This window comes from Fusarium keratoplasticum, chromosome 10 (genome assembly GCF_025433545.1).
Source record: "Fusarium keratoplasticum isolate Fu6.1 chromosome 10, whole genome shotgun sequence".
Classification (NCBI taxonomy): Eukaryota; Fungi; Ascomycota; class Sordariomycetes; order Hypocreales; family Nectriaceae; genus Fusarium; species Fusarium keratoplasticum.
In genome coordinates, this window is record NC_070538.1 from 2,771,910 (window position 1) to 2,798,674 (window position 26,765).

Genomic DNA, 26,765 nt, shown 5'->3' on the forward strand with positions numbered 1-26,765 from the left:
AGCGATTGAAGTATATTTCGCTGTTTATACGGTTGAAGTTATATACATCAAAGAAGATCAAAGAATATTAGTTCTGTCCCTGGTAGAGAGCAGCGCCCTCACCATCAAAGAACTCCTCATCCAGCAGCGAAAGCAGCACCTTCTGACCCTCCCACTGCTCCTTGACATTAGGCTTGATCTGCGCGGGGGGAAGCACAAAGCCATAGTCGCCAATGTCCCGAAGCTCAATCGTGTAAGAGAACTCGGCGCCTCCAACACTGTACACGTGGTCGGGGGCAGCACCAGTCGTGGTGTACAGAACAGCACCGCTGGGTCCAAAGACAAAAGTGGTGCGATCGTCGGAGCTGTCGCGGATGGCCTCACTAACAAGAGCAGCAGCCTTGGTCCACTTGCCAAGCTCTGGAGCGTAAAGAGTCTCCTTGTATCCAAAAGGCGAAAGGATGTACTGTCCATACGAGTGCCAATCGATGTAGAGCTTAATTCCAGCGCCGTCTCGGAGCTGTCGGACAAACTTGTCAAGACCCTGGTTCTCGGGACTATCGGAGGGCTTCTCGCCCTTGTACACCTCGGAGCATGGGTTGGTCGAGGCGCCGAGCTTGTTCGAGTCCCATCCAAACTCCCAGTTGCGGTTGATGTCGCGACCGATGCAGGTCTGGTTGGGGGAAGAAGCGGGAGGGGGTTGACGGTTCTTTCGCCAGAGACGGTTTGCGGATTGAGTATAGACGAAGCCTAGATAATCAGCATCTGCTGATGAGTGGCGGAGTAAGACTTACCATCGGGGTTCACGACGGGGAAGATGTAAAAGTCATACTTGTCGAGGAACGACTTGACCTGCTTATCCTCGGACTTATACCCGTTGACGAGCTGAAGAGTGATGTATTCGACAGTCTAAATGGTCAGCAAAGCCTTTAAACTCATGGAAGCTACTCACAGGCGCAGAGATCCATTCTCGGGCGTGGACAGTTCCGTGGTACAGCACAGCAGGCTTTCCAGGTCCGCCACTACCCCAAAGATGAAGTCCATAGATGTTTCGCTTCTGATACGACTTTCCAGAAGAGATCAGCTTAGAATTGTTAGGGAACAATCGCTGCAGATCTCTAAAGTAGTCGATGTGGTCCTCGTAGTTGTGGTACTCGTCAAACCAAGCATCATCATCAGCCTGACGCTTCCACTTCTTGGGAGAAGGGGATTCGGCAGAGATGGAAGCTCCGAGATCCTCGTGCAAGACGCGATACTCGAAGCCAAGGCCTTCAAACTTGTCGAGGTCATCGGGGGCAATGACAACGTCAATGTGCTGGAAGCCGTGCTCCCACTCGTCATGAGTGACAGCTGCGAGCTTCTCCTCTACGGCCTGGCTGCCGTGAGTGTTTACACGAAAGACCTTGTATCCATCATAGGACTTGATCTCTGGCTTGGGGGCTGCGAGAGCTCCAAGAGCGAGGGAAAGCAACGAAACAACAGAGCACCTCATGGCGACGAGAACGAATGGCTTGATGAGTGTCTACAGTGAGCGATTCGGATCTACATATACTCTCCAATCAATGGCATCATGTCGATCAACGACTGAGCCCTCATAAGCACATGGAACTTTTGCTGTCGATGCCCTCATGCGTCTGGCGATCCTTGCCCCTCGTATCCCCGCCGAGCATTGCGACACCAACTGACCTTCCCCATCGGCTCTGGTGTCTGATGCCGTATTCTCCTCTACAGGGATGTCCATTCGTGATCGCCATCCGCAATTGCGTATGCTAACGGCTGCCCGTGCCCTGTCGATCGGGGTAGCTTAAATGAAACCCTGCAACTCTATTTCATCATCAATTGACAGCGGAGATGTAGCTTGAACGAGGAGGTGCCCAGAAGTGACATGATGGCGAAATCATGCTAGCAAAAGTCCTTTCTCTGGATTAATATGCAAAAGTTCTTGGTATCTACTCCATTGTCTTCAAATCATCCGCTTCCGCAAAGTCCGCGTCCGTCTTGGCTCTTACTTCGTCTACCGTCACACCCGGAGCAAGCTCCGTCAGGGTCAGAGTGCCCTGGACTCTATCCACCTGGAACACACACTATGCTTGTTAGCTAGGATGTCATATGAGAGGGGTCTACTTACAAGGTCGGTGATGATGGTGCTCACGACACGTGCGCCTGTCAATGGCAAGCTGCACTGCTGCACAACCTTGGATGAGCCATCCTTGGCGCAGTGCTCGGTAGCAACGACAATCTTGGTGTTGTCGGGGTTGGCGACAAGGTCCATGGCGCCTCCCATACCCTTGAAGACCTTTCCAGGGATCATGTAGTTTGCCAAGTCACCGACGGAGCTAACTTGAAGGGCCTGGGATTGTCAGCAGGTGAAGCCATCGCAGAGTCGCATCACTTACACCGAGAATTGACACATCGACGTGTCCACCACGGATCATGCCGAAAGACTCGGAAGAGTCAAAGCATGATGCACCAGGGAGAAGCGTGACGGTCTCCTTTCCAGCATTGACGATATCACTAATCTGTTAGCAAGGTTCTCACAGCGAAAGACGCTACTCACGGGTCAACCTCGTCCTTGGTGGGATAAGGACCCATTCCAAGGAGACCGTTCTCAGACTGAAGTCGAACCGTGCTATCCGGAGGCAGGAAAGAGACGGCCAGCGTCGGGATTCCAACTCCAAGGTTCACATAGTATCCTGGCTTCAACTCCTTGGCGGCTCGTCGGGCGATTCTGTTTCGTCGCTCTTGGGCCTCGCTGGTTGCCTTTGGTGGTGAGCCATCCTCTCCCTCTTCTCTCGTCTTGAGCACCTCAATGTTCTTCTCTGCTGTAGAGGGGACGATTCGATCGACAAAGATACCGGGAAGGTCAACTTCGTTGGGGTCAATCTCGCCAGCCTCGACAATGTTCTCTGCCTCGACGATAGTGACCTTGGCGGCCTTGGCCATGATGGGTCCGAAAGCCTTGGTAGCGTATCTAACTTGTTAGCTAACGAATGCGACGAGGTCATTCAACTCACCTAAAGACACAGTTTCCCTCCTTGTCCACCTTCCAAGCCCTTAGAATGGCGACGTCGCCTGTAAGAGCAGTCTCCATGAGGAATGTCCGGCCATTGAACTCGCGCGTCTCCCTCTTTCGTCCCTTTTCGACAACAGCGCCCGACTTGTCCAATCGCACGGGGATCTCTCCATCCTGCACAAGAGTATCTGTTCAAGTTAGACTTGTCCTCCTCAATCGACGAGAAACGTACGAGCAGCAGTTGGTGTGAAGAATGCTGGAATGCCGGCACCTCCGGCTCGAATGCGCTCTGCCAGAGTACCCTGCGGGCAAAGCTCAATTGCAAGCTCTCCAGTCAGGTACTTCTTTTCCAACACTTTGTTGTTTCCAAGGTATGAGAGGATTAATCGATCGACCTGGCCAGCGCTGGTGAGAGTTGCCAGTCCACCCTTGCCTTCTTGTCCGGCATTGTTTGAGACAGCTGTGAGAGAATGAAGCGATTCGCGACCTCGTCGGTTTAAAGCACCAATAATTGTATCTAACCTGTCAGCGCATTCCAGCAAAGGACCAAGAGACATACCTGCGACACCACAAAGGCCAAAACCTGCGCTGAGAACTGTTGATCCGCTCTTAATGTCTGCCACGGCAGCATCGGCATTGTCAAAGAGCTTGGAATGCCCTCGGCTAGAAAAGACAATCTTTGATGTGCTGAATGATCGCGGCGCTCGCGCTGTAAAGCTGCTCCCCCAAGTCAACTGCCTCGCCACCACTCGTCGGCTCTGGAATCGTAGAACGCTAGACATGATTACTTTTGCTTGATGTAAAACTCAACCCCTCATGACAAGCAGCAGCTCATGATAGTTTAAAGAGAGACTCGGTGGTAGTTGTAGCTCCGAATTGACCATCAGCTCCTCGGACGAAAAAGTAGGCCCCGACGACCCGACGTCATTTTCGGAGAGAAAAAGTGACACCGACCCGCAGAGTTTCCGGCCATTTTCTACCCTCCCGAGCCATTCGGCCGATGATTCGAGGCCTTGAATTGAAGCCGCGGCTCTAGTCAGGCACGGGGTCGTGGGTTAGGGTTGTGAGGTGCAGAAGGTTGTGAGGCTAACCTAGATCAGAAGGTATGCCAGGATTGATCGTGATGACATGGGTTAATCGGGATTTATTATAGTTTAAATAGAGTGTTGAACTTAGACTGGTTGATCTTATCAGCAGGCAGCGTCGAGGCCGGGAATCGAGAGCGAGATCATCCGTCATGCCATGCTCATGACCGGTCAATCTCTCAAGCATGACGAGACACATTCACTATTACAGGCGCTATTAAGAATGAAGGAAATTAGGTATATTAAGTAAGTCTAAACATAAAGCAATCGCCGATGCTCGCTCAGGCAATGTTGATGCACCGCTTAGTTCTCAATGGGCTTGCGGATAAACACATTTGACTCCCAACCATCAATCTCGTCAACAACAACCTCACGAGTGAGCTCGTAGCCACCAAGCTTGGGGAGGATGACAGCCCAGAAGACCCAGTAGATAGCGCCAGCAGCCAGAACAGCAATACCGACAACGCAGTGGATATAGTAGGGCATGCTCTTGTAGACGTTTTGGCCGTCGGTCGGGGGGATGAAGGGAGCGATGACAAGGTAGATGTTGCTGAGCATGAAGAAGACGGCGACGGGCAGAGTAGCCTTGATCGGGGGGTTCCAGTTGTAGTGAGCGCGGTTGAGGTAGAGATGGACGAGACCGCCAGCGACAAAGGTGTTGACAATGGCAAGAGGGTAAGAAATGAGGCTATGATGGTTAGCGATGAATGAATGACGATGACCAGGGACACATACTTGAGAATAAAGTTGTAAGCATCACCAGGAGGAGGAGCAAGAATGACAATGACGCAGATGAGCCAGTGCTCAAAGAGACCAGCCAGAGGAGCGTTGAAAGGGCGGTTGCTGGCCCAGAAGCGGGAGAAGGGTAGAATACCCTCACGACCAAGCTCCTGCACAAGACGACCCTGAGAGAAGATGACACTGAGAACGTTGCCAAAGGCGGACAGGGCGACAAAGACGGACAGGGCACGCTCAGCAGCGTTACCCATGACGTTGCGGAACAGAGAGGCAGCGACAAGGCGCTGAGAGGCGATAATCTCGGCCTTGGGGACAGCGGCAAAGTAGGCAATGTTGGCGAGGATGTACAGGATCGAGATGGAGATGATGGCGATGGGAGCAGCAATCTTGAGGGTGCGCTCAGGGTTTCGGGTCTCGCTCAGGGCGTAGTTGGCGTTGCTGTAACCGACGAAACTCCAAATGACGTTGTACAGGGCGGTAACGACACCATAAGCGCTGGCCTTTGGGCCGTCAAAGGCATTGTGGAAGTTGTTGGGCTTCTCATCAAGCTTGACGTGACCGCCGAGGGCGACAAAGCCGGCAATGATGATGATCAAGACGATGATGATCTTGATTATGCCGAGAACGTTCTGAAGACGAAGACCCCACTTGAGAGCAGTGCCATGGATGATAAAGGCAGCAGTGATACAGGCCAGACCGACACCACGCTGGTTCCAACGGTCGACCTCCTTGTTGGCGGCGTGGAGGATGTACTCGCCAAAGACGACCGAGTTTCCAGAAGCCCAACCCATGAGGATGATGTAAAAGGCATACATGGCGGTGACCAGGAACTTGGGCTTGCGGTAGATGTACTCGAGGTAGTTCTTTTCACCTCCGTTCTTGGGGATACCGGTACCCCATTCGAGGTAGACGGCCGTACCGGCTCCGGCGATGACGGCGCCGATGACCCACATGAAGAGAGCCAAGCCGACACTGCCAGACAGGGAGAGGATGGAAGACGGAGTCGCAAAGATACCGGTACCGATGCAGCGGTTAAAGATGAGCATGGAGGCGCTCAGGACGCCGATCTGGCGCTTGTTGTCGCGGGCATGCTTGAGACGGCCTGGACATGTTAGTTATGATACAATACAGTGAGCGCACTACACACCAGCTTCGCTATCGGTATCTCCCCCATTGTAGTTTTGGTCCACTGGACCCTTCTTGAGATCCTCGTGGCTCATGGTGATGGTGATCAAGGTCGATTGGTGATTGGGTGCAGGGAGTGACAAGCAAGGCCTAGAAGGCTAATATAGGAAACAAAGAACCCAGATGCGACACAGTGAGTGAAGAAACGTTTCCCAACAGGCGGGACATGATGAACTTTAATAACAACGAAAAAACTAGACCCGGCCTGATGTACACCAGAGTGTGGGAGGCAAAACCCAAGGCCCATCGCGAATACCCACAGCTGCCCACCCCCGGTAGCTCCAGCGGTGGGGGGAGTCTCACCGAACCGCATGCTGGAGAAAGTCTAGAAAGAAGTTAGAAGGTGTTCGGCTCGGGCCTGGCGCCGAGTGAGCATGGTGCCATCGTTGGGGCGGTTCACGAAAGGGGATGCATCAGCGCCGAATGGGAAGCTTGATCTTGGCGATCCACGGCGTTTGAAAGTAACCCCTGCTTTCTCTTACATGTATTCGTGGGCAGCCAATGTGTCATGGTTTTCCCCATGCTGGAACGACTTTGTCTATTTGGGACTGACTAGGACGATGACGCGATCTGATGTGATCGCAGGCTTCCCTTGGCTCGACCAATGAGAAGAGTCAAAAATGCAGAGTTTATCCACCCTGGACTTCATCTGACTTGAACTTTTCAAGGACTCCCCGGGCGTCGGCCGGCTTTGGAGGGAACCCGGCCTCGCGGGCTCCGGGACAGACGAGGACTTCTCAGACCAAGATTGAGGCTCATTGTTCATGGTCCATTCTTCTTTAATCACCTTCCGCATTCGATCGAGTCTTGTGGACTCCCGGCTTCTTCCCCCGTCTGATGCTCCGTCTGACCCTCAGCGGTTCATCTTCACGTCCAAACAGCCGGTTCTGGGTCTGGGTATCGCCTCAAACCCGTGGCTCTGGAACGCATCCGGCTGAATTGGTGTAGTAATACGACGTTTCTACTTGACAATGACCGAGATTATGACAGTTGCATCCCACGTCCACCTGAACAACCCATTGGCAGCGCCAAGACGGATCACCAACTAGACGCCCATGGTGTGATCGGGCGATGCAGTCTATATGCAACTCTGTTTTTCTCCCATGCACCCGATCTGCACCGGAATCTGGAGACGCCGTTGCATGATGTTCCCGTCAGTCTACCATGCTATGCCCACTTTCTCGCCGCGGAACGGACTGTCCGGTAGTACAAGTGTACGCGGCTCGAGCGTCTGGATCAAACATTCGGGACACACGTTGCACCCGGGTGCGGCAGTTGTCCCTGTCAGGGCAGAGCCGTACTCCCCGAATATCCTTGCCTGTACATATGAGGCAGTATGCAAAAGCGCCGAATACAATCTGACATGAATACGAGTGCCAGACAATTCACCATATTCACCCCAAGACACGTCAACCATGCAGCCTCTGTCCTTTTGTCCGTAGACAACTCACCTGCCTCTTCACTCCTAGGCCCATCACATCAGCGGATTTTACAAAAGTTCAGGCAAGACAACTTGAATTCTCTTGGCCTACCGGTGTTGGTGAAGCCATTGGTCCCAGCTCCCTCGAGGCTAGTTCGTTGTTGGGTTCTTGCCGATGACGTGCCCGGGGCCAAGGCCCAGGCCCTTGACGATCCCGCGTCCCGATACAGCCACGTTGGGAGAACCTGGTAAATGTCACTCGATTTCAATGCCCTTGTGTCCGCTTGGAGACGGCTTTCCTCGGCGGTTGGGTAAACATGTGAAGTTGGACGTGGTGTTGAGATTTTTCAAACGAGGCTCATCTCATGTCTGGTCTAGGCGAGGGCGTAGAACCCGACGGCGTGAAAAAACTTGACAATATTTGCCAAGGTGATTGCTCAGATCATGAAAGGGTGATCATTGCTGTAACGTTCAAGCTGCATGTTTGCAATTCAGCCACTGGATGGAGTGATTCAGGCCAAGGCAAGCAATTTGCAACTCTGCAACGAGGCGATACACAGCATTACACAACACTTTGCTTATGAATTTGATGAACGTAACAGGCATATACTCCGTACTCCCCGTTTCTCCGCAACGGCTCCAGGTCCAGGGGGCCAGAGCTGTTCTTTTCCTGCACAGCAAGGCGGTTGTGGCGTTAGCTCAAGTGTGGCTCCCGTGGCTTGAGCTAGAGCGGCTGCCGGCTACTAGACTCGACGGCGTCTAAGGCGTCATAATGCCGGCGCGGCAGAGTTTTCTTTTTTTCTCCACGTGGGTTCGTGGTGGTAAGTTCGGTGAGTCAAGGTGAGCAGGGTGGTGGTGTAAGCTCCAGGTAGCTTACCCTACACATTTTGGAAGAATGTGGTTTTTGTGGCTTGGAGGAGCAGAAGTTATGCCTCGGAATTATACTGTATTATGGTTCACGATTAGTTGTATTTCATTTTATTGAGACCATACCTATAATGGCTTTATTGTCGTGAATACTGACGCCGAGCAGGTGTGAAGTGCCCCAAAGCGCGACCATTTCAATTCAACACTGAAGCTCCAAAACATGTGAACCTCGTTCTGTTTACAGAAGACACTGATTTAATATGGCCATTTCTATAGGTAGTTCAATACATAAATCTCTGGTTAAAAATAATATTAACCATTGCAGCTGCACGAGTGCGTCATCTGGGGTGGGATCTCCCAATGCGCAGTGTCGCGTCCGAGAAGCACCACGAGCCTGATACCAATTTCCGGCGCAAGCCATCCTAATATTTTAGAGAGTAAGATGAAACTCTTTGAAAGGAGTTCATTTACACTCGCTGAGGTCTAGGGCCTAATAATCCGAGTACCAATTTGTGCCTGTAGGTCAAGTCTTCTGCCGCCATGGCCTGAAGCCGAGAGGCTCTGAACACTCATCGATTGAAATGCCAACTTTGAAGTTCATAAACTGTAGAGAGATAATCCATCGCCATTCTCGTAAAAGCCGACGTGTTTCGATTTCCTAGACTGTGAATGGCATGACGCGGTCATCTCTGGAGGGCGAATTCGATCGTGATGTGACTGTATTCACATTCGACAAACCGCGATAGTTTAAAGAGATGAACTTGGGATGAAGAATTGGGGGATTTTCTCTCAAACTCTGACGTGGAAAAGCCAGTAGATCGCAGTGACATGGTGATCGTACAATCAATGACTGTCACCTCTGGCGCCAGGTCAAGACGAATTGAGGTGAAACAAGCGCAGACAAAAGGACAATCACGAAGAAACGTTGCTAGAAGGTAAGAGGAGTATCGAAGATTACTGTGATAACAACTGTGATAACACAAGCGTTGTCTCTGATGCCTGGTTCTTTGCGACGCTGACGCATTCACTCAACAATGCCTTGGCAGTGGTTTTGCTGGAATCCTTTGCTACGGGTGCCTAAAGACAACATCTCGGATCATGGAGAGTTGCGTATGACAAGGCGGGCCGACAGAGTTTGTGTATCCGTCCTATAAAATAAGTGGACAGTTGCGCCTCCATGACGATAGATCAAGTAGGTATCCGTGCAGATCAATGGCAGCTCCGGTGTTGAGACAAGGTGGACAGTGCATCGGGACGACAAGTACTTCTGAAAAGCTCTGTCAGCATGATCGGGAGCTTCAGTGGATAAATGAGTAAACAATTCATTGTGTTCGAGATCAAAACAAAGGGATATGATAATGACATTCGACAAATAACAAAAGAAAATGTAAATAAACGAAACTCTATGTGATCATGACAGCTTGCGTTGTGCAACGGACGGTCATGAAATCAACGACTGTGCGCCCAACCCCTCACCAATTCACAAAAGTTGTCTCACTAATCACCTCGGTGGAATCAGTGATCAAGCAACTACCAAACAACACGATACTTATCTTAGCAAAGAACAAAGCCGCTTATTCCCCTGCAAGCAGCTGGCCACCTCGTACTCCTTGACTGTGGCTGAAGCTCCTGTGGCTTGTCGTCAGCCTCAACCTCCATTAAGCCAAACGCGTCGCATAGCAACGCGCCGCGACCAACTTGCGACCGTCACCAACATCAGTGACGCAATAGCGCTCCCAGATCCTTTCCATCAGCATCCTCCAACGCGCTTGGGGCATCCACGACAAGGCAATTCCGCCCTGTGCTCTCCCGTGATGCTTCCGCCGCACGCAGGTACTGCTCAGGCGCAAAGTCCGCATCGTGCGACCATCGGCTGACTCTTGATAGATCCTTACGACGTTCCTGCTTCACCGTTGAGGGCCAAGAATCGCACAATGGCCACCGATACACCCTCCAAGGACGGCGACGTCATCACCGCTCGCGACAAGGCTGTCGATGGCCACAAGGCGTCGCCCGCTGCTAGAATCGGAACTCCTCGGGGAACCCCCAGAGGCACCCCCAGAGGAACTCCTAGAGCAACTCCCAAGATTGCTACCCCCGCAAACGACGAAAAGCCCGATCGCTCCACTCCCGCCGCCGCCGAACCGACCGAGCCGAAGAGCATTGATAAGCGCAACGGAGACAAGGACGCTCAGGTGAATGGTGATGCTCCCGCCGCATCCGCCGATAAGCCGGCCGAGTTTAGAGATGATGTCGAGATTGACGAGTTCGTCGACCATCGCGTCGACGAGGCGACATCGACCGTGGATATCCAAGTAAAGTGGGAGGGTGGTGAGACTACCTGGGAGACGGAATGGAGTCTGCAGGAGCAAGTTCCCACGCTCGTCTTCAAGTACTGGGACAAGCTCGAAGGACGCGATACTGCGACCGGCCTGGATATCTACCACGTCTTCAAGATCCTCAAGCGCACTAGCCTTCCCGGAAAGTCCAAGAAGCCTCAGTACATGTACCAGGTCCAGTGGGTTGGATACCGCCGCACCGACTCGACGTGGGAGCACGAGGACAAGCTGAGAGAGATTGCCCCGGCTGAGCTGGAAAAGTTTGAGGCCAAGGAGTTGGCGAATGGAGCGGTTTCTCAGAAGCGCAAGAATGCACGTGGTCCTGGACGACCACGCAAGAGGGCGAGGGCTGACTTGGACTGAGGGAGTGGATGATACGGTCGATGGTGTACCATTGATGGTACAAGGCCAATGGTATACGGTGATGGTAAACGGTTGATGGTGGATGCGGTTGATGTGACAAAGAGTCTTGGTCGGATATTGTGAATGGTCATCTCGAGATAGACGCCATCGATGACCAGGTTGGGTGCTTGATTCAGCGTCATCTCAAGGCAGAGCAGAACCATAATGGCATTGAGTCACCGCCGTGTACGAAAGACGAGGAACACGGATGTTTGGGAATAGGTGTACTTTTTATTAGACTCTACTGATTGATTGATTGATACTCAGATGGCTAGCATCCTTGAATACGTGACTGGCACGGCGTTTCTCGTTGACAGCGTTGAATCAGGCCTGACGAGCAGTTCACAACCATTAGTCCTCGGCTCGCTCGGGAGTGACGAGACGCTCCTCATCTTGGTCCTTGTCCTTGCCCTTGCCCTTCAGCAGAGGCCAGTGTCCGTGATCCTCCTTGTAGGTCATGGCCGAGAACTGTCCAATAACAAAGATCCAGTACAGGTTGTACGCAAGAACGGAACCGTATGTGGCCGAGTTGTTCCAGCCCAGGACGGCGTTGAAGATGGCCCAGCCGCCTCCGCCGTTAAGCTGAGGGTTACAGCACTACCAATGTCAGTACAGACCATCAAGCGAGACTCGAGACTTACGTTGACGTGCCAAATGCTTCGGTCAATGTCGTATGAGCCAGGGCCATCTCCAAGTTCAGCTGCGTCACCGCCGACGACCTTGTTCCACTGTTGCTGCTCAAATAGCCAGATGGCACGGGAGAAGAGGCCTGCAGCGACAAGGTAGAGAAGACAGGTGGAAGCGACAAGGAAGACCTGAAGCTTTGCCGATGAACCACCCCTGGGAAGGTTAGATGTGCATGAGACAGCGATGAGGCACTCACCTGTAGAGAATGTATCCCACGAGTCCTCCAGAGAGCAATCCCATAATGACCGGGAGAGGCACAGCAGAAGCCGGCGCAGAGAACGAAACACCAGCAACAAAGACGATACCCTCAATACCCTCACGAAGAACAGTGATAAAAGGCAACACAAACATGGCATACTTCTCAAAAAAGTTGACCAACCAAGCCCTCTTGCCATGAGCCGTCACGGGCGCCTCAATCGCCTTGGCCAGCTTTGCTCGCCACTTCTCCTCCATCTTGCCCACACGCAGCAGCGCACCGCCCATGATGGTGATGATGATGGCAGAAATGAGCGAAAAGACTCCCTCGTAGTAGTACTCGTGGTCAGCCCAGGCGTCGGTGCCTAGGATGTAAAAGATGCCGATGATCACACCTGAGCCGATGAGGCAGAGGGCGAAGCCGGTGGCGGTTCCAAGCCAGACCTGTCAATTAGCAGAGCGAAGCAGTGAATGGTGAGGGGCTTACCTGTGCGCGCAGGGCCTTGTAGAGGTTTGCATCGCGCTGGGAGCCATCGAGGGTTTGCTTGAGGAATGCGAGAAGGACAGAGACGATGATGGCCGTCTCGAGGGTCTCTCGGAAGACGACGACGTAGACGGGGACAGAAAAGAGGTCCAGCATCTTGACTGACTGATACTCAGTACTGTGACTGCTTTGCTGAGTGAGGTTCGTTAGAGTTGAGAGTTGATCCTCGGACCATCAGATAATCAAGGTCCGAATTGCGGCCCCACGCCAAGCCTTTTTTTCAATCCCACGCGTAGAAATTGCCTCGGGGCGAGAGTCCGGCTTTGGAACTAAGGGTCACAGGATGCCCACTTGGTCGTCTGAGACGAATCACGGGTTGTCTTGGGGGACATGGATGGGCCGTGTCATGAGGTAAAACTTTGTCTCGGAGGGAAGATAACCCCTCAGCGAGGCTCGAGGGAAGAGGCTGAGGAGACTCAAAAGAAGGACATTTGCTCTCATCTCTGCAAGAGCCCCTGAAGCAAGATCTCCGAGTCCAGAGACCGGATTATCAGATTGATAAGATCCCTGCAGAAGACCCGAACGGTGTGTGCACGGCCCAAGACCCTGGTGGTGTGAGGCTGTCTCCACGGAGCCTAGGTTGTCCAAGTTTCTTTAGCCGGCTTCCCTCTCAGAGACTTGCTCCTCAACACCTCTGCAACAGCCCCAAGATGCGTAGATTCGGCTGGGCTTTCGCTCTGGCGATGCCATGGTCATCTCTGGCCGCCACGGTATCCTGCGACTTTTCCATCGAATGGGTCAGGGCCAACCCCGACGGCGCGTTTGAGCGTCCGACCATCGGCATCAATGGGCAGTGGCCGATCCCTCAGATCGAGGCCAATGTTGGGGATACCATCTTGGTCAATGCCCACAATAACCTGGGTAACCAGACGACGTCGCTGCACTTTCATGGGCTGTTTATGAATGGGTCGAATCACATGGATGGGCCTTCGCAGGTTACGCAGTGTCCTATTCCTCCGGGGTCGTCTTTTCTGTACAACTTTACGGTATGTTTTGCGTCGTGTGTTTGGACGTGTCTAATAGTGGTAGATCACTCAAGCTGGAACGTACTGGTATCACTCTCACACCGAGAGTCAGTATCCTGATGGTCTTCGAGGAAATCTCATCATTCACGACCCAGAGTCGCCTTTCAAGGGAAAGTACGATGAGGAGATTGTCATGTCGCTTTCTGACTGGTACCATGATGAGATGCAGACCTTGCTCCCCGAGTTTCTTCGCAAGGGAAACCCGACTGGTGCTGAGCCTGTTCCTCAAGCCGCTCTCATGAACGAGACACAGAACCTCATGGTTCCAGTGCAGCCCGGCAAGACGTATTTCTTGCGATTGATCAATCTTGGAGCTTTTGCTGGACAGTATTTCTGGATTGAGGGTCACAAGATGTCCATCGTCGAGGTTGATGGCGCATACACCAAGCCAGCTGAAGCCAACATGGTCTACCTCTCTGCTGGACAGCGATGCAGTGTGCTTGTCACGACCAAGGCTGATGCAAAGGTCAACTTTCCCATTGTGGCAAGCATGGATACTGTAAGTTTGGCGTTCCTTTGCTTGACTTGACTAACCGTATAGGATCTGTTTGATGTCCTGCCAGACGACCTCAACTGGAACGTCACGGGCTGGCTTGTCTATGATGAAGCACAGCCTCTCCCGAAGCCTGCGACTATCTACGAGTTTGACCCTTATGACGACTTGGATCTCGTGCCTTTTGATGAGATGCCGCTGTTGCCTGAGCCTAGTAAGAAGGTCGAGCTGGAGGTCATCATGGACAATCTCCGCGATGGCGCCAATTATGCATTCTTCAACAACATCACCTACCGCGCGCCCAAGGTGCCGACTCTTTACACCGTCTTGACGAGCGGCGACAAGGCGACGAATCCTCAGGTCTATGGAACGTACACTCACAGCTTTGTGCTGAAGAAGGATGAGATTGTGCAGGTGATTCTTAACAACAAGGATGACGGTCGCCATCCTTTCCATCTTCACGGCCATCACTTTCAGGTCCTATACCGAAGCGACGACGACGCTGGCGATTTTGAAGGATCCGAGAAGGATTTCGCCAAGATCCCAATGAGGCGAGATACGGTGGTTGTGAATGGCAACGGAAATGTGGTGCTTCGCTTCAAGGCCGACAACCCAGGTAAGGCCCCATCACACCCTGGTTTATGCAAGGCGTAGCTAATTTGTTAGGTGTCTGGTTGTTCCACTGTCACATTGAGTGGCATGTCGCTTCGGGTCTTATTGCGACCTTTGTTGAGCAGCCTCTTGAGCTTCAGAAGACTTTGACGCTGCCTCAGAATCACTTGGATGCGTGCAAGGCTGGAGACGTTCCCGCTGCCGGTAACGCTGCTGGAAACACCAAGGACTACCTGGATCTGACTGGAGAAAATGTGCCTCCTCCACGATTGCCTGATGGGTATGTTGCGAGTGTCTGCCTCATGTTGAACTTGGCTAACAGCACCAGATTCACCCTGAAGGGTATTATCGCCTTTGCCTTCAGTACTTTGATGGGCATCATCGGTGTCTACGCTGTTGCATCCTACGGAATGAAGACTGATAGCAAGAAGAAGAGGGCTGCCGAGAGAGAGCCCCTGCTGGCTTCCGGTGAGGCTGGCGCAGAGTCGGAGCCTACTGGACGAGCTGTGAACGGGGAGAATGTGGTTCGGAGGTAATACCAGCCTGAATGTCGAGACCGTGGATTAATAGAATGTAGAAATATACCAGCTCCATTTGATGGCATTGTGTAATGTCCCAGCGTCTATTGATGGCGTCCTGTAATTCCTGTCGCTGCCCAGAGAGCATTGTGTAATATCCCATTGTAATATCCAAGTATCAACCTAGTAGAATGTATTTACTAGCAAATGTATTATATCAAAACTCGCTTTAAACGCCCATACTCCATCTACACTTTCGTCTACTTCTTCGTCTTGGGCTCGGCGGCTGGGTATTTGGACACCTCGCGAAGATGCTCGGGCGTGCCCTGAGGCTCCATCTGTCCACCTCGTTGCTTGTACGCCACCTTGCGGCCGCAGTTCTTGCAGTAGTGGCTGATATGGGGTGCGCAGTGGCATGTGTATGGGAAGATGACGCCGAAGAGGGTCGTGAAGAAGAGGGCGGCCGCGATACCACTGTGATGGTTAGATGGTGTTGTTATTGAAGTTGATGGTACTCACTGTGTCATGCCTGATGCTTCCTTCTTGACCTTGGTCTCGGTTCGTCGCTGACAGAATGGACAATCGACGCTATCAGATTGATCGGTCAAAAGGTTCAAAGGCGTAACCGTTTGCGCGCCTGGAGGATAAACGGGAGCTGGAGTGGGCGCTGACATTGGCACCACCATGGACTCGTGACCTGCGTATCCCATCTGTCCAGGAGCCATCTGACCGGGCACCATCTGCCCAGCAAGCGCAGGGTGTTGCAGGATCGGCGGCGACTGCGTTCCATCACCGTGGAGGTTCATGATGCTTCCGGGCGCGGGTGAGACTGTCGAGGGAGGGACGGGGTATTCGCTCTTTGGAGGATCGGGGGTATGCGTGTGGACGGGCTGAGGATCTTGAGAATGGTCGGGTTCGGCGACGACGACTTCGGGGAGGTTATCGTCGTCAATTTTTTGCGCCCTGTCTGTGTTAGGTATGAAGGGAGACGAGCCTGGACAACGTACGGTATCGCGATCTTTTCGTCGGTATTGGGGGCGACGTCAGCCGGCTTGGGCGTGTACGAAGGGGGAGACACGGTGCCTGGGGCCGGCGCAGGACTTGAGGTGATGGGCTCTGGCGACACGGGAGTCGTCATGGTGTGTCAATGGATGCGGAATGAACAACTAAAGGGCTGAGTGTATGGCTTCGAGATGGTGATAGCTTGGTGTTTGGTCCAACACAGCCACCACTGACAATTGAAAGCGCAAAGATGGAGCAGACAGCAACTGCCTAGACTGAAAAAAGCTTGACACGACCTTGGCACAACTTGCCCTGCTTGTTTATGACAATTTCACAGTGAATTGCCCAGTACCGGGCGCCTTGGTTTCAGCCAGCCACAGAAGGAAGATCAGCCTGCACATGATGCTATTTGGGGGCCGGGAGCTTGGGGCCTGTGGCGCTGCGGGCGGCTTCTGGTTGGCACGCTCGCCAGACCGTCCAAGTCCAAGGACCCTTTAATGAACAGCCGTGGCCTGTTTGGGGGTTAGTGCTTACCCCAGACAGGGAGCCCTGGTCGGTACTTGGAGTTGTAACTCCGTATCTGTTCAAGTCCGTATCCGTAGGTGTATGCAGCTTTCGTCTGATGTGAGAAGGTTGAAAGCTTGTTATGTTGGCAGCTCAGCCCTATGAGCCTTGCGCTGCCTTTGGACCAACTGCATGGGCTCGGGATTGTGAGTGAGGCTGTAGCTCAAGCAATCACTCCGTACGGAGTACGGATGTGCACCGTAAACTTCTCTTCTGCAGATCGGAGCCGATCAATTTGACTTGCAGGGTAAGGAGAGGACCGCCACTCAACGCGGGCAGTGCGAGTGGCGATGTCTTGTTCAGAGCAGCCCATGACCGATTAATACCGAGGCTATTCCCACGGAAATAATAAGAGTCAATATTTGAACCAGATTCCATCATGTCCCATCTCTCAATCCGTGACCAGGAGTGGATGCAAACCCACACGCAGTGATGAGCTCTCTGAGGGAACCTCTAGTGTTTCCCACGCAACAGATCCTGCGCACCCTGCGTCATCCATTGCCAAACCTCAAAGCCTATAAAAGGCTTCTGCCCTGGTGTCTAGGATTTAACGGGACTTTTTATTTTGTCCGGTGGTGTCGTCCAAGCCTTGGTTCGGAGCCTTTGTGAGTCGGCCAGGTCACCTGACCACCGTTCATGACGATTTCGTCGGCTTCAATTATTTCATAGCTTGCCATAGAGATATTGACAAAAACTTTTCGACGATTAAAAGCCAGATTACTTGACTGATTAGCCGATTTATTTCCAAGAATTTATCTGTGGTGGTCATCGACTCATTTGTGCTGCAAGCCTAGCTGAGCCCGCAAGTCCAGCCAAGTTCACAAGCCTAGCCGGCTGCACAAGCCTTGTCACCTCCTGCGAGGCTTGTCCTCACCACAAGGCTTGCCGCAACAAAACGAGTCTTTCAAATCAAACGAACACAGTTAATGCCTTTGTGAGGTGCTTCCCTGATGCAGGTTTGGAATCTTGGTTTGGTGTAGTATTAGTGCTCGACAGGGGAACACTGAAGGACATGAGAAGGTTTGGAGTGTAGACTTGATGGGATCTTTATGCTAACTCTTATCCAGGGTGGTGCCACATCGCGAGAGCAGATTCTATAGGAGTCTAGCAAGACTCAATAGTGTGAAAGTGAGTTATCTATTTGCAACACAAGGCGGAATCGAAACCCCTGGGTGACTTCCTTGGCGGCTCAAAGGGGGAGATCGCATCGATTGCAGACGTAGCTCTGATGGCGGCTAAGATAAGGCGGGCTTGAAGGGTGATAATTAAATACTGATGTCTTCACAATGCGGCTGCCATTGTAGGGACGGTCGTTTCTAGGAGACAGTTGGGAATGATCCTAACATCGGCACCTATTGACAATCATGGCTGGAGATGTGAGGCTCGTATTCGAGTCCTCGGAATACTGGCTTCCGTGTCGAACCAGATCTACTCTGTGGGGTTCTAGGGTCAAGATCCTGGGGTCGGTTCGCTACCCGATCTTCTCAGTTGGCCATGCCATCCGGATGCTGTGACTCCGAGAGGATGGCACTTCACCTCCGGAGTAGTCCCGTGAGTTTGGGGCGAGTACGCTTGAGATTAGGCTGGCTCTCTACACAGCAACTGATCCATTTACTATCTGCAATTTCAAGTCTCCCGACCCCCTTCAATCTCAAAGCCATGCTTCCTGCTAAGTTTTCCCAAAGGAGCCAGGGACGAGGCGCCTCACTGCTCGTGAGTTCTTACAGAGACATCTCATATAACCTATTGCTGCTTTTTCCTTCGGATTGGGGACACGTATTCCGCTGCTAGGCCAAAAGAGGCAGAGTAGATAAGATGTTGTTTATGAATATTCCTGTATAACGGTCCGTAATGCAGTGCGCGATGACCCCAATAGAATAGTGCCAGGTATCTTATATAACGAGGAAGAGGTAGATTTGAAGCGCAATCTTCTAGAGTGGCGGGAACGGTGTCCTATGCTCGATACCGAAATAGGTAGCGACTGGGTGACGGAACCAGATTTGAGGCAAGTCAGCGGCGAAATGGCTTAGAAGAACTAGCATGGCGTAGTTCGACTGTTCCTTAAAGGTAGGTGTTGTTTGGGCTTGGGTCTCCCTCTGTAGGCGTGATATATAACAAACTTTAGATTTGTATCAATAAAAGATTAACTCCTGACTAGCTCTACCTCCCTCCAGTTCTCTTAATATATCGCCATCCATATAGCCCTGAAGATAGCCTTCACCTAGGACTTGATAGTTCTGGCCACCATATCTGATAACCAAGGGAACGCTACATCCAAAGACGATACAGAAAAGATCTCCGCGCTGCACACCCATATCCCTGCCACTCTCGATATCTGCTGGTACCCAGCCAAATCTACCACCCTTTGTTGTGACAAACTTCCTTCCACTAGCCATGTGACGAAATCTCACAAAGTCAGCCCATAGCCAGTCTTCACTTGCGTCGGCTGGCACTCGATCCGTGAAAAGGTCACCTACACGACCGAGGTCCCCGAGATCCATCCCATCGTTTCTGAGTCTCCAATCATGCCATTGTTCATATCGTTGCCCTTGGATTGAAAACTCTGTCCATCCCCTTTGTTTAAAGTCATGAATTGCTATTCCAGGGGATGCCGGGAGGTTGAAAAGTTGCATTCCTCTATCTTCCTGGACGCGGCGGTCTCCCATGACCCCGAGGCGAGCGCCAATGAGGGTTTCATACAGTGCAGCTCGAGCGGAATCCAGACTTGGGTATGCCGTTTGGAACTTGTTGATTTGCTGTAGTCGCTTGACTGAATTGTCGTTTTCCGATTCCATCGTGGACTGGAGACCCATACCTTCGACCGTGTCGACTATGACACCGCGGACGGTTAAAAGACGTCCATCTGCTGAAAACGAATACTGGGCTGGTAGTCCACCATCAGCTTGATACGGAAGGGTAGGAAACAGTTTATCGCGGCTGTGATGCTCCCACCTCCAATCTGGAGCCCAAGATGGGGTCTTTGTCTGGTTCCAGGGATTTCCGTCGCGCAAAATCTCAAGGCTGTCGTCGTGAATGATGAATAACTGTCCCAGTTGAAAGAAGAGTTGAGATGGCTGCAATCTATAGTCGACCACTACTTGGTCCGCAATGGTTGGATGCATAAAGGCCAGAAGGCCATAGACCTTATCCAAGGGATCCGCGCAGGCCGTGGCACATGCCACTTCCAACAAATCTTTGTATGTCAAAGGCTCCCCTCTTCGCTCTTTTCTTGCTAGCCGGGCCGGGCCCTTGTCAATATGATGCAGGTTCTGGGTATCCCAACGACCGGACACTTGGCCGCTTATGCCTTGGGCCTCTTGAAACATCCTGCGGTCGTGCTCCAGACAAAGATCCTTCACATACCAAAGACAGGTGTGGATTGAGGTCAAGCCGTCTTGCACCTCTTGCCAAGTGATAGAGTCCTCGCCGGCAAACATGAGCATGTTCGAGGGAGCTAGTGCGGACTCCTGGACAATCCACAACCGAGACCAGTAACGGCGTTGGAGGAAGGCTTGTAGCGCTAACCACTCTCCTTGGCCCCCAAGATGCCATGGATGATCCTGTAGAATATCTCTCAGCTGGCCGGTCGTCTTGTTCACTTCGTGCGCAGCCAAAGTCTTGAGCAAGCCCAGAGCTTTGTCGCTGTTGTCGGCCGCTGCACCGAGAAAAGTCATGGTAGTCCATGACCTGGTGTATATATCCCGCATCATGGCGACCTGGGAGCTCCGCTCGTCCAAATCCTGCTGATTGATGCATAATGAGTCGACCCAGAGGTTGAAGCGGCCGCTAAAGTAATTCAGCTTTCGAAAGGTGCGCAGTGCGGCAGCGAGGTTCGTGGTGACGGATGCATGGATGCCGTCTAGGAGAATGGCTTCGGTAATCTCAGGGTCGCCCCATGTGTACGAGAGCGTGGCAAAGTCTCCCCATTCAAATCGATAGCTTTCCGCAGGTGGAATGGGAGGGGGCGGTTGACAGGTTAAAGCAGGGTTTGGTCTTGTGGAATTTCACCACGTGGCAAGCCGTTCTTCTCTCCCAACTGTTGTCACTCGCCTGGGAAAAGACCCATGCTCAGGTTTGAGGTCTTTCAAGGAAACGATAGTTAATGAACACTCCAGTTTATCCTCGCCTGGTCGTTCGGGTGATATCGACAGCAGGCGAATCTCTTCGTTTGTTTCGTCGAGCGGTTGGTAGGACATGGCTGGACCTCAATACAAGAAACATGGATAAACGGAGTGAAATGGGATTTAAAGGAGGAGGCGGGGTAGTTAAGTAGGCTTTACGGGATGGTCAGAATGTGGCAGTGTAAAAGCAATGCATGAGCCAGGGTTGCGTGACTTATGGACAGCACATCAGCAGCAGCGCCGCAAGGGAGCAGTGTGCAGCCACAGGCCAACGCAAAGGCAGATGCCGGCCAGAGCTGAAGCCAGGGGCGATTACGGGGAATACACACCATTAGGAGCCCAGCTAGGAGGTTGCTGATGCCAGTCATGCATGTAATGCACAGAATGATGGTGATTGCCCGGCCCATGGAGACAGCTTCAAGGGGCTCCAATTCTTCGACTGACACGGCAGTAAGAGTGCCTTGCTGAACCGCGTTTATTGACGATGGAAGTGTTGGTGAAAATCATTAATACGACTGTTCCACAACAAGTTGACCTTGGAAGATGCTCTCTAACCTATAGGGATACCGCCGCCTGCGACATAAGTAAAGAATCCCCCTTTACTCGATATTCAGCAATTGGCGTATACACCTCTCCCTTGGGATCTCATTTGCCTTGTAGGTATTTATATGCAAACAGGATAATTATGAGAGAGTTGTGCTCTGCGTGATAAAGCTCTTGCATCTTATCTTACATCCTTGTCTTGGCATTTGGTGAACCCCGTCCTCACCTATGATGTCAGGGGCTCGCACCAAAGACCTTGGACAAACCGTGTTTAACCTCCGGCAGTATCTACCTCTTGGCAACAGCCATTTCCCACCAGATCGCCTTTAGCCGAGTCATCGTTTGAGGTTGATCAAGCGTGACATTCCGTATCGCGTAGACGTATTCCGTATACGCCCCGCTTTTTGAGTCGGTCTAAACCCCTTTCGGTGCTATGGAGCGCTGGATTGCCTCAGGCGGGAATCATCAAGGGAAACCCGGCCGGACATTCAAGATGAAGCCAGCTGCTGTTTTGTCTTTTGATCTTGATTCTTCTTTCTAGTCTCTGTATGTTTGTTGGTAGACAATATCTTTGTCAATATGGCTGAAGATACCAACTTTGGGCCTCATCACTCTGGCCTGTTTGACTTTACTATCCTATTTGAGCAGAGCATATTATCTTTGTTGCCTACTTGCGTTTTTATACTTCTCGTGCCTTTGCGAGTTTCGATTCTCTGGAAATATGAAAGAGTTACAAAACCTGGGATTCTTCTGTGGTCCAAACTGGTAAGCGGCTCCTTGTCCTGGGTTATGCCTCTAACACTGGCATGGTAGGCCGCTATCGGAAGCTATGCCTGCCTCCAAGCAGCTCTTGTAGCGCTGTGGAGCATCGACTCTCGATCGATTAAAACATCTATAGCGGAATCCGTCCTTGGACTTGTCGAATCGCTCGCTCTTGCGGCCCTGTCGTATATGGAACACCGAAACTCTGCCAAGCCATCTGCGTTGATCAGTCTCTACCTGATCCTCACAATCATCCTCGACCTCGCCCTTACAAGAACACTATGGATACGTTCAGGGATGCAAGCTCTTGCCTCAATCTTTACTGTGTCCCTCGTCCTCAAGACAGTTCTCCTTGTCCTGGAAGAGACCCCTAAACGCTTGAACACTGGTGAAAAGGGGCCTGTCAGGGAGACGTCGGTCGGAGTGGTTAACCGAAGTTTCTTTTGGTGGCTCAATCACCTGTTTGTCGAGGGGTTTCGTGGCCTGATCGACCTGGGTAGCTTGGGTGTACTTAATGAAAAGTTCAACACCCATGATCTATCGGAACGCATTGAGGAAAGATGGAAGAAAGGTGGGTTATCTATCCTGGCTGGTACCTTTGCTAACTGCTTCAAGATCCCAAGACGAGCCCGTTCTGCCTACTCAAATGCACTTTTATGGCCTATAAGTGGCAGTTCTTTGCCGGCATCCCACCTCGACTCCTTCACAGCGGCTTCAACTTTGCCCAACCCTTTCTGATCCAGGCCATTGTCATCTTTGTCAGCATGGAAGAGATGTCTGTACAGATTGCAGGCGGATTGATAGGGGCCACAGTCCTTGTCTACCTCGGGCTTGCCATTTCTGGTGCTTGGCATAAGTACATGTCGAACCAACTGGTCATCATGTATAGGGGTGGACTTGTGTCTTTGATCTTTCAAAAGACTTTGAAGTTGAGGACAACGTCTATCAAAGATTCTGCACCCGTCACTCTCATGACGACAGATGTCGATGTTATCGTTGCTGCGGGAGCTTCGATCCATGACATGTGGGCGAATCTTATTGAGCTGCCGATTGGGATTTATCTTTTGCATCGCCAAGTTGGATCGCCTAGCTTATTGGTGTTGGTCCCAACAGTTAGTAAGTACTTGAATCTATATGTCCAACGACAAGAACTAACAGCCCAGTCACTACAATTCTGAGCGGAATCATCTCGCCAGCCATGGACCCGGCCACTGTGAAATGGAACGCTGCCGTCCAGAAGCGTGTTGGAGAAACGTCAAGCATGCTCAGCCACATGAAAGGAATCAAGATGATGGGTCTCACCGACTTCTTCCATGGACTGGTCCAGAGCCTTAGAGTTCACGAGCTCAAGGTTTCGGCCAGAGTTCGATGGCTTCTTGTACATTTTGTTACTCTTGGTAAGTTTTCTCTTTCTGAGTGAGCTCTTCTAACAGATCTAGCCGCCATTTCTGCCCAAATCACGCCCGTCGTGGTCATTCTTTCTGCCATTTACTGGACCAAGGCCGACGAGGGTCTCAGCGTTGCAGAGGCTTTTACTTCTCTGTCTCTCATTTCACTTGTAACGCAGCCCCTTGTCGCAATCCTCGTATCTCTGATGCAGATCGCTGGCGTCTTTGGAGGCTGCGGACGGATACAGGCATTCTTGCAGCTCGAAGAGCAAAAAGATGGTCGTTCAAGCCTGGAACCCTCGTCTTCGGTCGAAGGGCGTCATTCAACTGCTGAGAAGATCCTGAATTCCTCACAGAAGGAGGATCAGATCCCCGCTCCCCAGGAGCCCCAGGTCGTGTCCATTCAAGAGGCGACATTCCAAACCCACGATGAGGTGACCCTTCTCAAGCATATCAACCTGAACGTGTTGCAAGGGACACTTAACATGATTGTCGGTCGAGTAGGATGTGGCAAGTCATCGTTGCTCAAAGCAATCGTGGGTGAGCTCGTTCCGACCACGGGGCACGTCAGGGCAGAAAACTCTGTGGGTTACTGCGATCAGATTCCATGGCTACGAAACATCACAATCGAGAACAACATCATCGGACAGTCGCCTTTTGATGAGAAATGGTTTGATACTGTTCTTCGCTCATGTGCCTTGGACGAAGACATGCATCAACTGCCTGAAGGTTATGAAACCATCGTTGGCTCAGGGGGAATAGCGCTTAGTGGGGGTCAAAAACAGCGAGTGGTAAGTTCATCTCTCCCTTTTCGAGCCTTCTAACCCTCAAAGGCCCTCGCTCGAGCTGTATACTCACAAAAGCGGCTTATTGTCCTGGACGACGTCTTTAGCAGCCTCGACAACTCTACCTCTGAGAAAGTCTTTCAACGTCTGCTTGGGGCAAACGGTCTTTTGCGGAGAAACAAGACAACTGTGATTTTGACAACAAGCAAAGGTAATGCTGTAGAGTTGTTTAATAACATTTCTAACATCCTGGGTAGTTCATTTTCTGCCTTCTGCCGATTACATTACCATGCTTGAGGATGGATCCATCACTCGTAACCAGGAGCCTTACGACAAACTTGAAACTCTAGCCAAGGTAGTTCTGGATGACGATGAGCAGAACCAGGGAGACAAAAAGCCCCCTCGACCCAGTGACAAACCCTCAGCCAAGAAGGAGGTTGACCTGGCCCGTCAAACCGGAGACACAGCCTGCTATAAGATTTACCTCCGCTCTATGGGCTGGAAGATCATCACCATCGTGTTCCCTTTGGCTGTGGTCAGCACCGTTCTGGAGGTCATGCCTCGTGAGTAGCTCTTTGGTTGTCTTGTATAATACTGACATATTAGAAATCTGGCTACGATTGTGGACTGAAAGGGCCGACGGATCAAAGGACGCCCGGTACGCTGGTGGCTATGTCGGTTTTACTCTGGCTTCCATGCTTCTAGGAACCTTCAATCTTGGGTAAGTTGTCATCTGCATTTGTGATATAACTAACATTTGTAGCTACTTTCTCATCATGGCCGTTCCCAAGTCATCCAACCGTCTGCATGAGCAGCTGTTGACGTCGGTCACTCGGTGAGTACGCTCATGCCGATATGAATCTGTCTAACCATCCAGGGCTCCATTGTACTTCTTCACCACCACGGAAAGTGGAAGCATCTTGAACCGGTACGTTAAATCCGTCCTTGAAACGAGCCTTGACTAAGCCGATGCAGATTTAGCCAGGATATGACATTGATCGACGGAACTCTGCCATTGGCGTTCTACTTGACTCTGGACTGTAAGTAGACCTCAAAGCTGTTATACATATCTAACATGAATAGTGACCCTGCGAGGGATTGTCCAGACCGGAGTCGTTGCATCTGGTGCCACTTACTTTGGAGCATTTCTCCCACTATCCTTCCTTGCCCTTTACCTCATTCAAAAGTACTACCTCCGTACTTCCCGTCAAATGCGTCTTCTAGATCTCGAGGCAAAGACACCGCTCTACACACACTTTACTGAGATGATTGCCGGATTGTCCACTCTCCGTTCATTTGGATGGTCTAGAGCTTTCTTGGACGAGGGCTACCAACTTCTCAGCGATTCTCAAAGCCCATTTTACATGATGTTTTGCATCCAACGCTGGCTTGAACTTGTTCTAGACTTGTTCGTCGCCGGCATGGCGGTGGTGCTTGTCTCGCTTGCTCTTCGTATTCAAGGGGCCACAACTCAGGGAGCTATTGGTCTGGCCATGGTCAATATTCTTGGTTTCAATCAAACCTTGACGACTGTTATTGATCAATGGACACAACTGGAAACATCTTTGGGTGCGATTGCAAGACTCAAGTCGTTTATTAGTAGTACTCCTGATGAAAACAAACCGGCAGAAAAGGAGGCTCCTACGGATTGGCCTACGGAGGGTGGGATCGAAATCGACAACATTACAGCGGCTTATAGGTAAGTGTGTGTTTCGGTTCATGGCGTTTCTAATATTCTTAGTGATAACTCTCAACCTGTGCTCAACGGCGTGTCGCTTGTCATCAAGCCTGGACAAAAAGTCTGCATTTGTGGACGATCAGGAAGGTAAGAATTCAGTCAGCTCTATATTTCCAGGCTGACCATCCAGTGGAAAATCGTCTCTTGTGCTTTCCATCCTCCGACTTCTCGAACTGCCTTCAGGATCTATACGCGTCGATGGAAAAGACCTTGCGACAATCCCCCGACAGCATATTCGTTCACACATGACAACGGTTCCACAAGATCCCGTCAGCCTTTCTGGCACTGTGAGACATAACCTGGATCCAGAGGAGCTTGTCCAAGCCGATGAGATTCTCATCCAAGCACTACAAAAGACTACACTCTGGGAAGCTATTGAATCTCGTGGAGGACTTGATGCTGAGCTGAGTGAGTTAGGATTTTCTGTTGGTCAGCGTCAACTGTTTTGTTTGGCGCGTGCCTTACTTTCACGATCAAAGGTTCTTCTTCTCGACGAGCCAACAAGCAGTGTTGATAACGCGACGAATGATGACATCAGGAAGATCCTCAAAGAGGCCATGGATGGTCGGACAGTTGTCGAGGTCGCTCATCGCCTTGATCACGTCACTGACTTTGACGTTGTGGTGGTCATGGGTGAGGGCAAGATATTAGAAGTCGGTGATCCTCAAGAGTTGTTGAAAGAGGATTCTGCTCTCAAGACATTAAAGCAGCAGGGGCAGTGATTGGTATCACGGGTTAGGATTCAACTCTTCTCAGTAAT

The 26,765-nt window shown here is 51.5% G+C and overlaps 9 protein-coding genes across 9 annotated transcripts; 3 read left to right on the forward strand and 6 right to left on the reverse strand.

Annotated features, from left to right (window-relative positions):
• Positions 1-67: 67 nt before the first annotated feature.
• NCS57_01275700 (Peptidase-M14 domain-containing protein) lies at positions 68-1,471 on the reverse strand (the record flags this gene model as incomplete). Its single annotated transcript, XM_053062422.1, has 3 exons — positions 68-729; positions 774-888; positions 932-1,471. The coding sequence occupies 3 exons, from the start codon at positions 1,469-1,471 to the stop codon at positions 68-70; spliced, it is 1,317 nt and encodes a 438-aa protein (XP_052908950.1).
• Positions 1,472-1,928: 457 nt separating this feature from the next.
• NCS57_01275800 (Succinyl-CoA:3-ketoacid-coenzyme A transferase) lies at positions 1,929-3,774 on the reverse strand (the record flags this gene model as incomplete). Its single annotated transcript, XM_053062423.1, has 7 exons — positions 1,929-2,063; positions 2,108-2,329; positions 2,376-2,493; positions 2,537-2,950; positions 2,994-3,180; positions 3,225-3,509; positions 3,552-3,774. 7 exons carry the CDS (start codon positions 3,772-3,774, stop codon positions 1,929-1,931), a joined length of 1,584 nt encoding a protein of 527 aa, XP_052908951.1.
• A 606-nt stretch (positions 3,775-4,380) lies between these two features.
• Positions 4,381-6,035, reverse strand: NCS57_01275900 (uncharacterized protein; the record flags this gene model as incomplete). The annotated part of the gene is made up of 3 exons (XM_053062424.1): positions 4,381-4,765; positions 4,813-5,917; positions 5,963-6,035. The coding sequence occupies 3 exons, from the start codon at positions 6,033-6,035 to the stop codon at positions 4,381-4,383; spliced, it is 1,563 nt and encodes a 520-aa protein (XP_052908952.1).
• Positions 6,036-9,990: 3,955 nt separating this feature from the next.
• Positions 9,991-10,989, forward strand: NCS57_01276000 (Chromo domain-containing protein; the record flags this gene model as incomplete). Its single annotated transcript, XM_053062425.1, has 2 exons — positions 9,991-10,120; positions 10,175-10,989. The coding sequence occupies exons 1-2, from the start codon at positions 10,102-10,104 to the stop codon at positions 10,987-10,989; spliced, it is 834 nt and encodes a 277-aa protein (XP_052908953.1). The 5' UTR covers positions 9,991-10,101.
• A 390-nt stretch (positions 10,990-11,379) lies between these two features.
• NCS57_01276100 (uncharacterized protein) lies at positions 11,380-12,595 on the reverse strand (the record flags this gene model as incomplete). The annotated part of the gene is made up of 4 exons (XM_053062426.1): positions 12,398-12,595; positions 11,912-12,354; positions 11,670-11,868; positions 11,380-11,625 (listed from the first exon to the last, which is right to left on the reverse strand). The coding sequence occupies exons 1-4, from the start codon at positions 12,548-12,550 to the stop codon at positions 11,380-11,382; spliced, it is 1,041 nt and encodes a 346-aa protein (XP_052908954.1). The 5' UTR covers positions 12,551-12,595.
• Positions 12,596-12,885: 290 nt separating this feature from the next.
• NCS57_01276200 (uncharacterized protein) lies at positions 12,886-15,195 on the forward strand (the record flags this gene model as incomplete). Its single annotated transcript, XM_053062427.1, has 6 exons — positions 12,886-13,440; positions 13,484-13,978; positions 14,021-14,588; positions 14,639-14,864; positions 14,913-15,116; positions 15,162-15,195. The coding sequence occupies 6 exons, from the start codon at positions 12,886-12,888 to the stop codon at positions 15,193-15,195; spliced, it is 2,082 nt and encodes a 693-aa protein (XP_052908955.1).
• Positions 15,196-15,362: 167 nt separating this feature from the next.
• On the reverse strand, positions 15,363-16,240 carry NCS57_01276300 (LITAF domain-containing protein; the record flags this gene model as incomplete). The annotated part of the gene is made up of 3 exons (XM_053062428.1): positions 15,363-15,576; positions 15,622-16,065; positions 16,110-16,240. The coding sequence occupies 3 exons, from the start codon at positions 16,238-16,240 to the stop codon at positions 15,363-15,365; spliced, it is 789 nt and encodes a 262-aa protein (XP_052908956.1).
• A 2,560-nt stretch (positions 16,241-18,800) lies between these two features.
• NCS57_01276400 (uncharacterized protein) lies at positions 18,801-20,864 on the reverse strand (the record flags this gene model as incomplete). The annotated part of the gene is made up of 2 exons (XM_053062429.1): positions 18,801-20,607; positions 20,719-20,864. 2 exons carry the CDS (start codon positions 20,862-20,864, stop codon positions 18,801-18,803), a joined length of 1,953 nt encoding a protein of 650 aa, XP_052908957.1.
• A 1,047-nt stretch (positions 20,865-21,911) lies between these two features.
• NCS57_01276500 (uncharacterized protein) lies at positions 21,912-26,727 on the forward strand (the record flags this gene model as incomplete). Its single annotated transcript, XM_053062430.1, has 14 exons — positions 21,912-22,097; positions 22,146-22,665; positions 22,710-23,210; positions 23,258-23,491; positions 23,534-24,273; positions 24,316-24,478; positions 24,525-24,830; positions 24,874-24,988; positions 25,031-25,102; positions 25,145-25,195; positions 25,243-25,307; positions 25,351-25,966; positions 26,009-26,092; positions 26,136-26,727. The coding sequence occupies 14 exons, from the start codon at positions 21,912-21,914 to the stop codon at positions 26,725-26,727; spliced, it is 4,245 nt and encodes a 1,414-aa protein (XP_052908958.1).
• Positions 26,728-26,765: the final 38 nt, after the last annotated feature.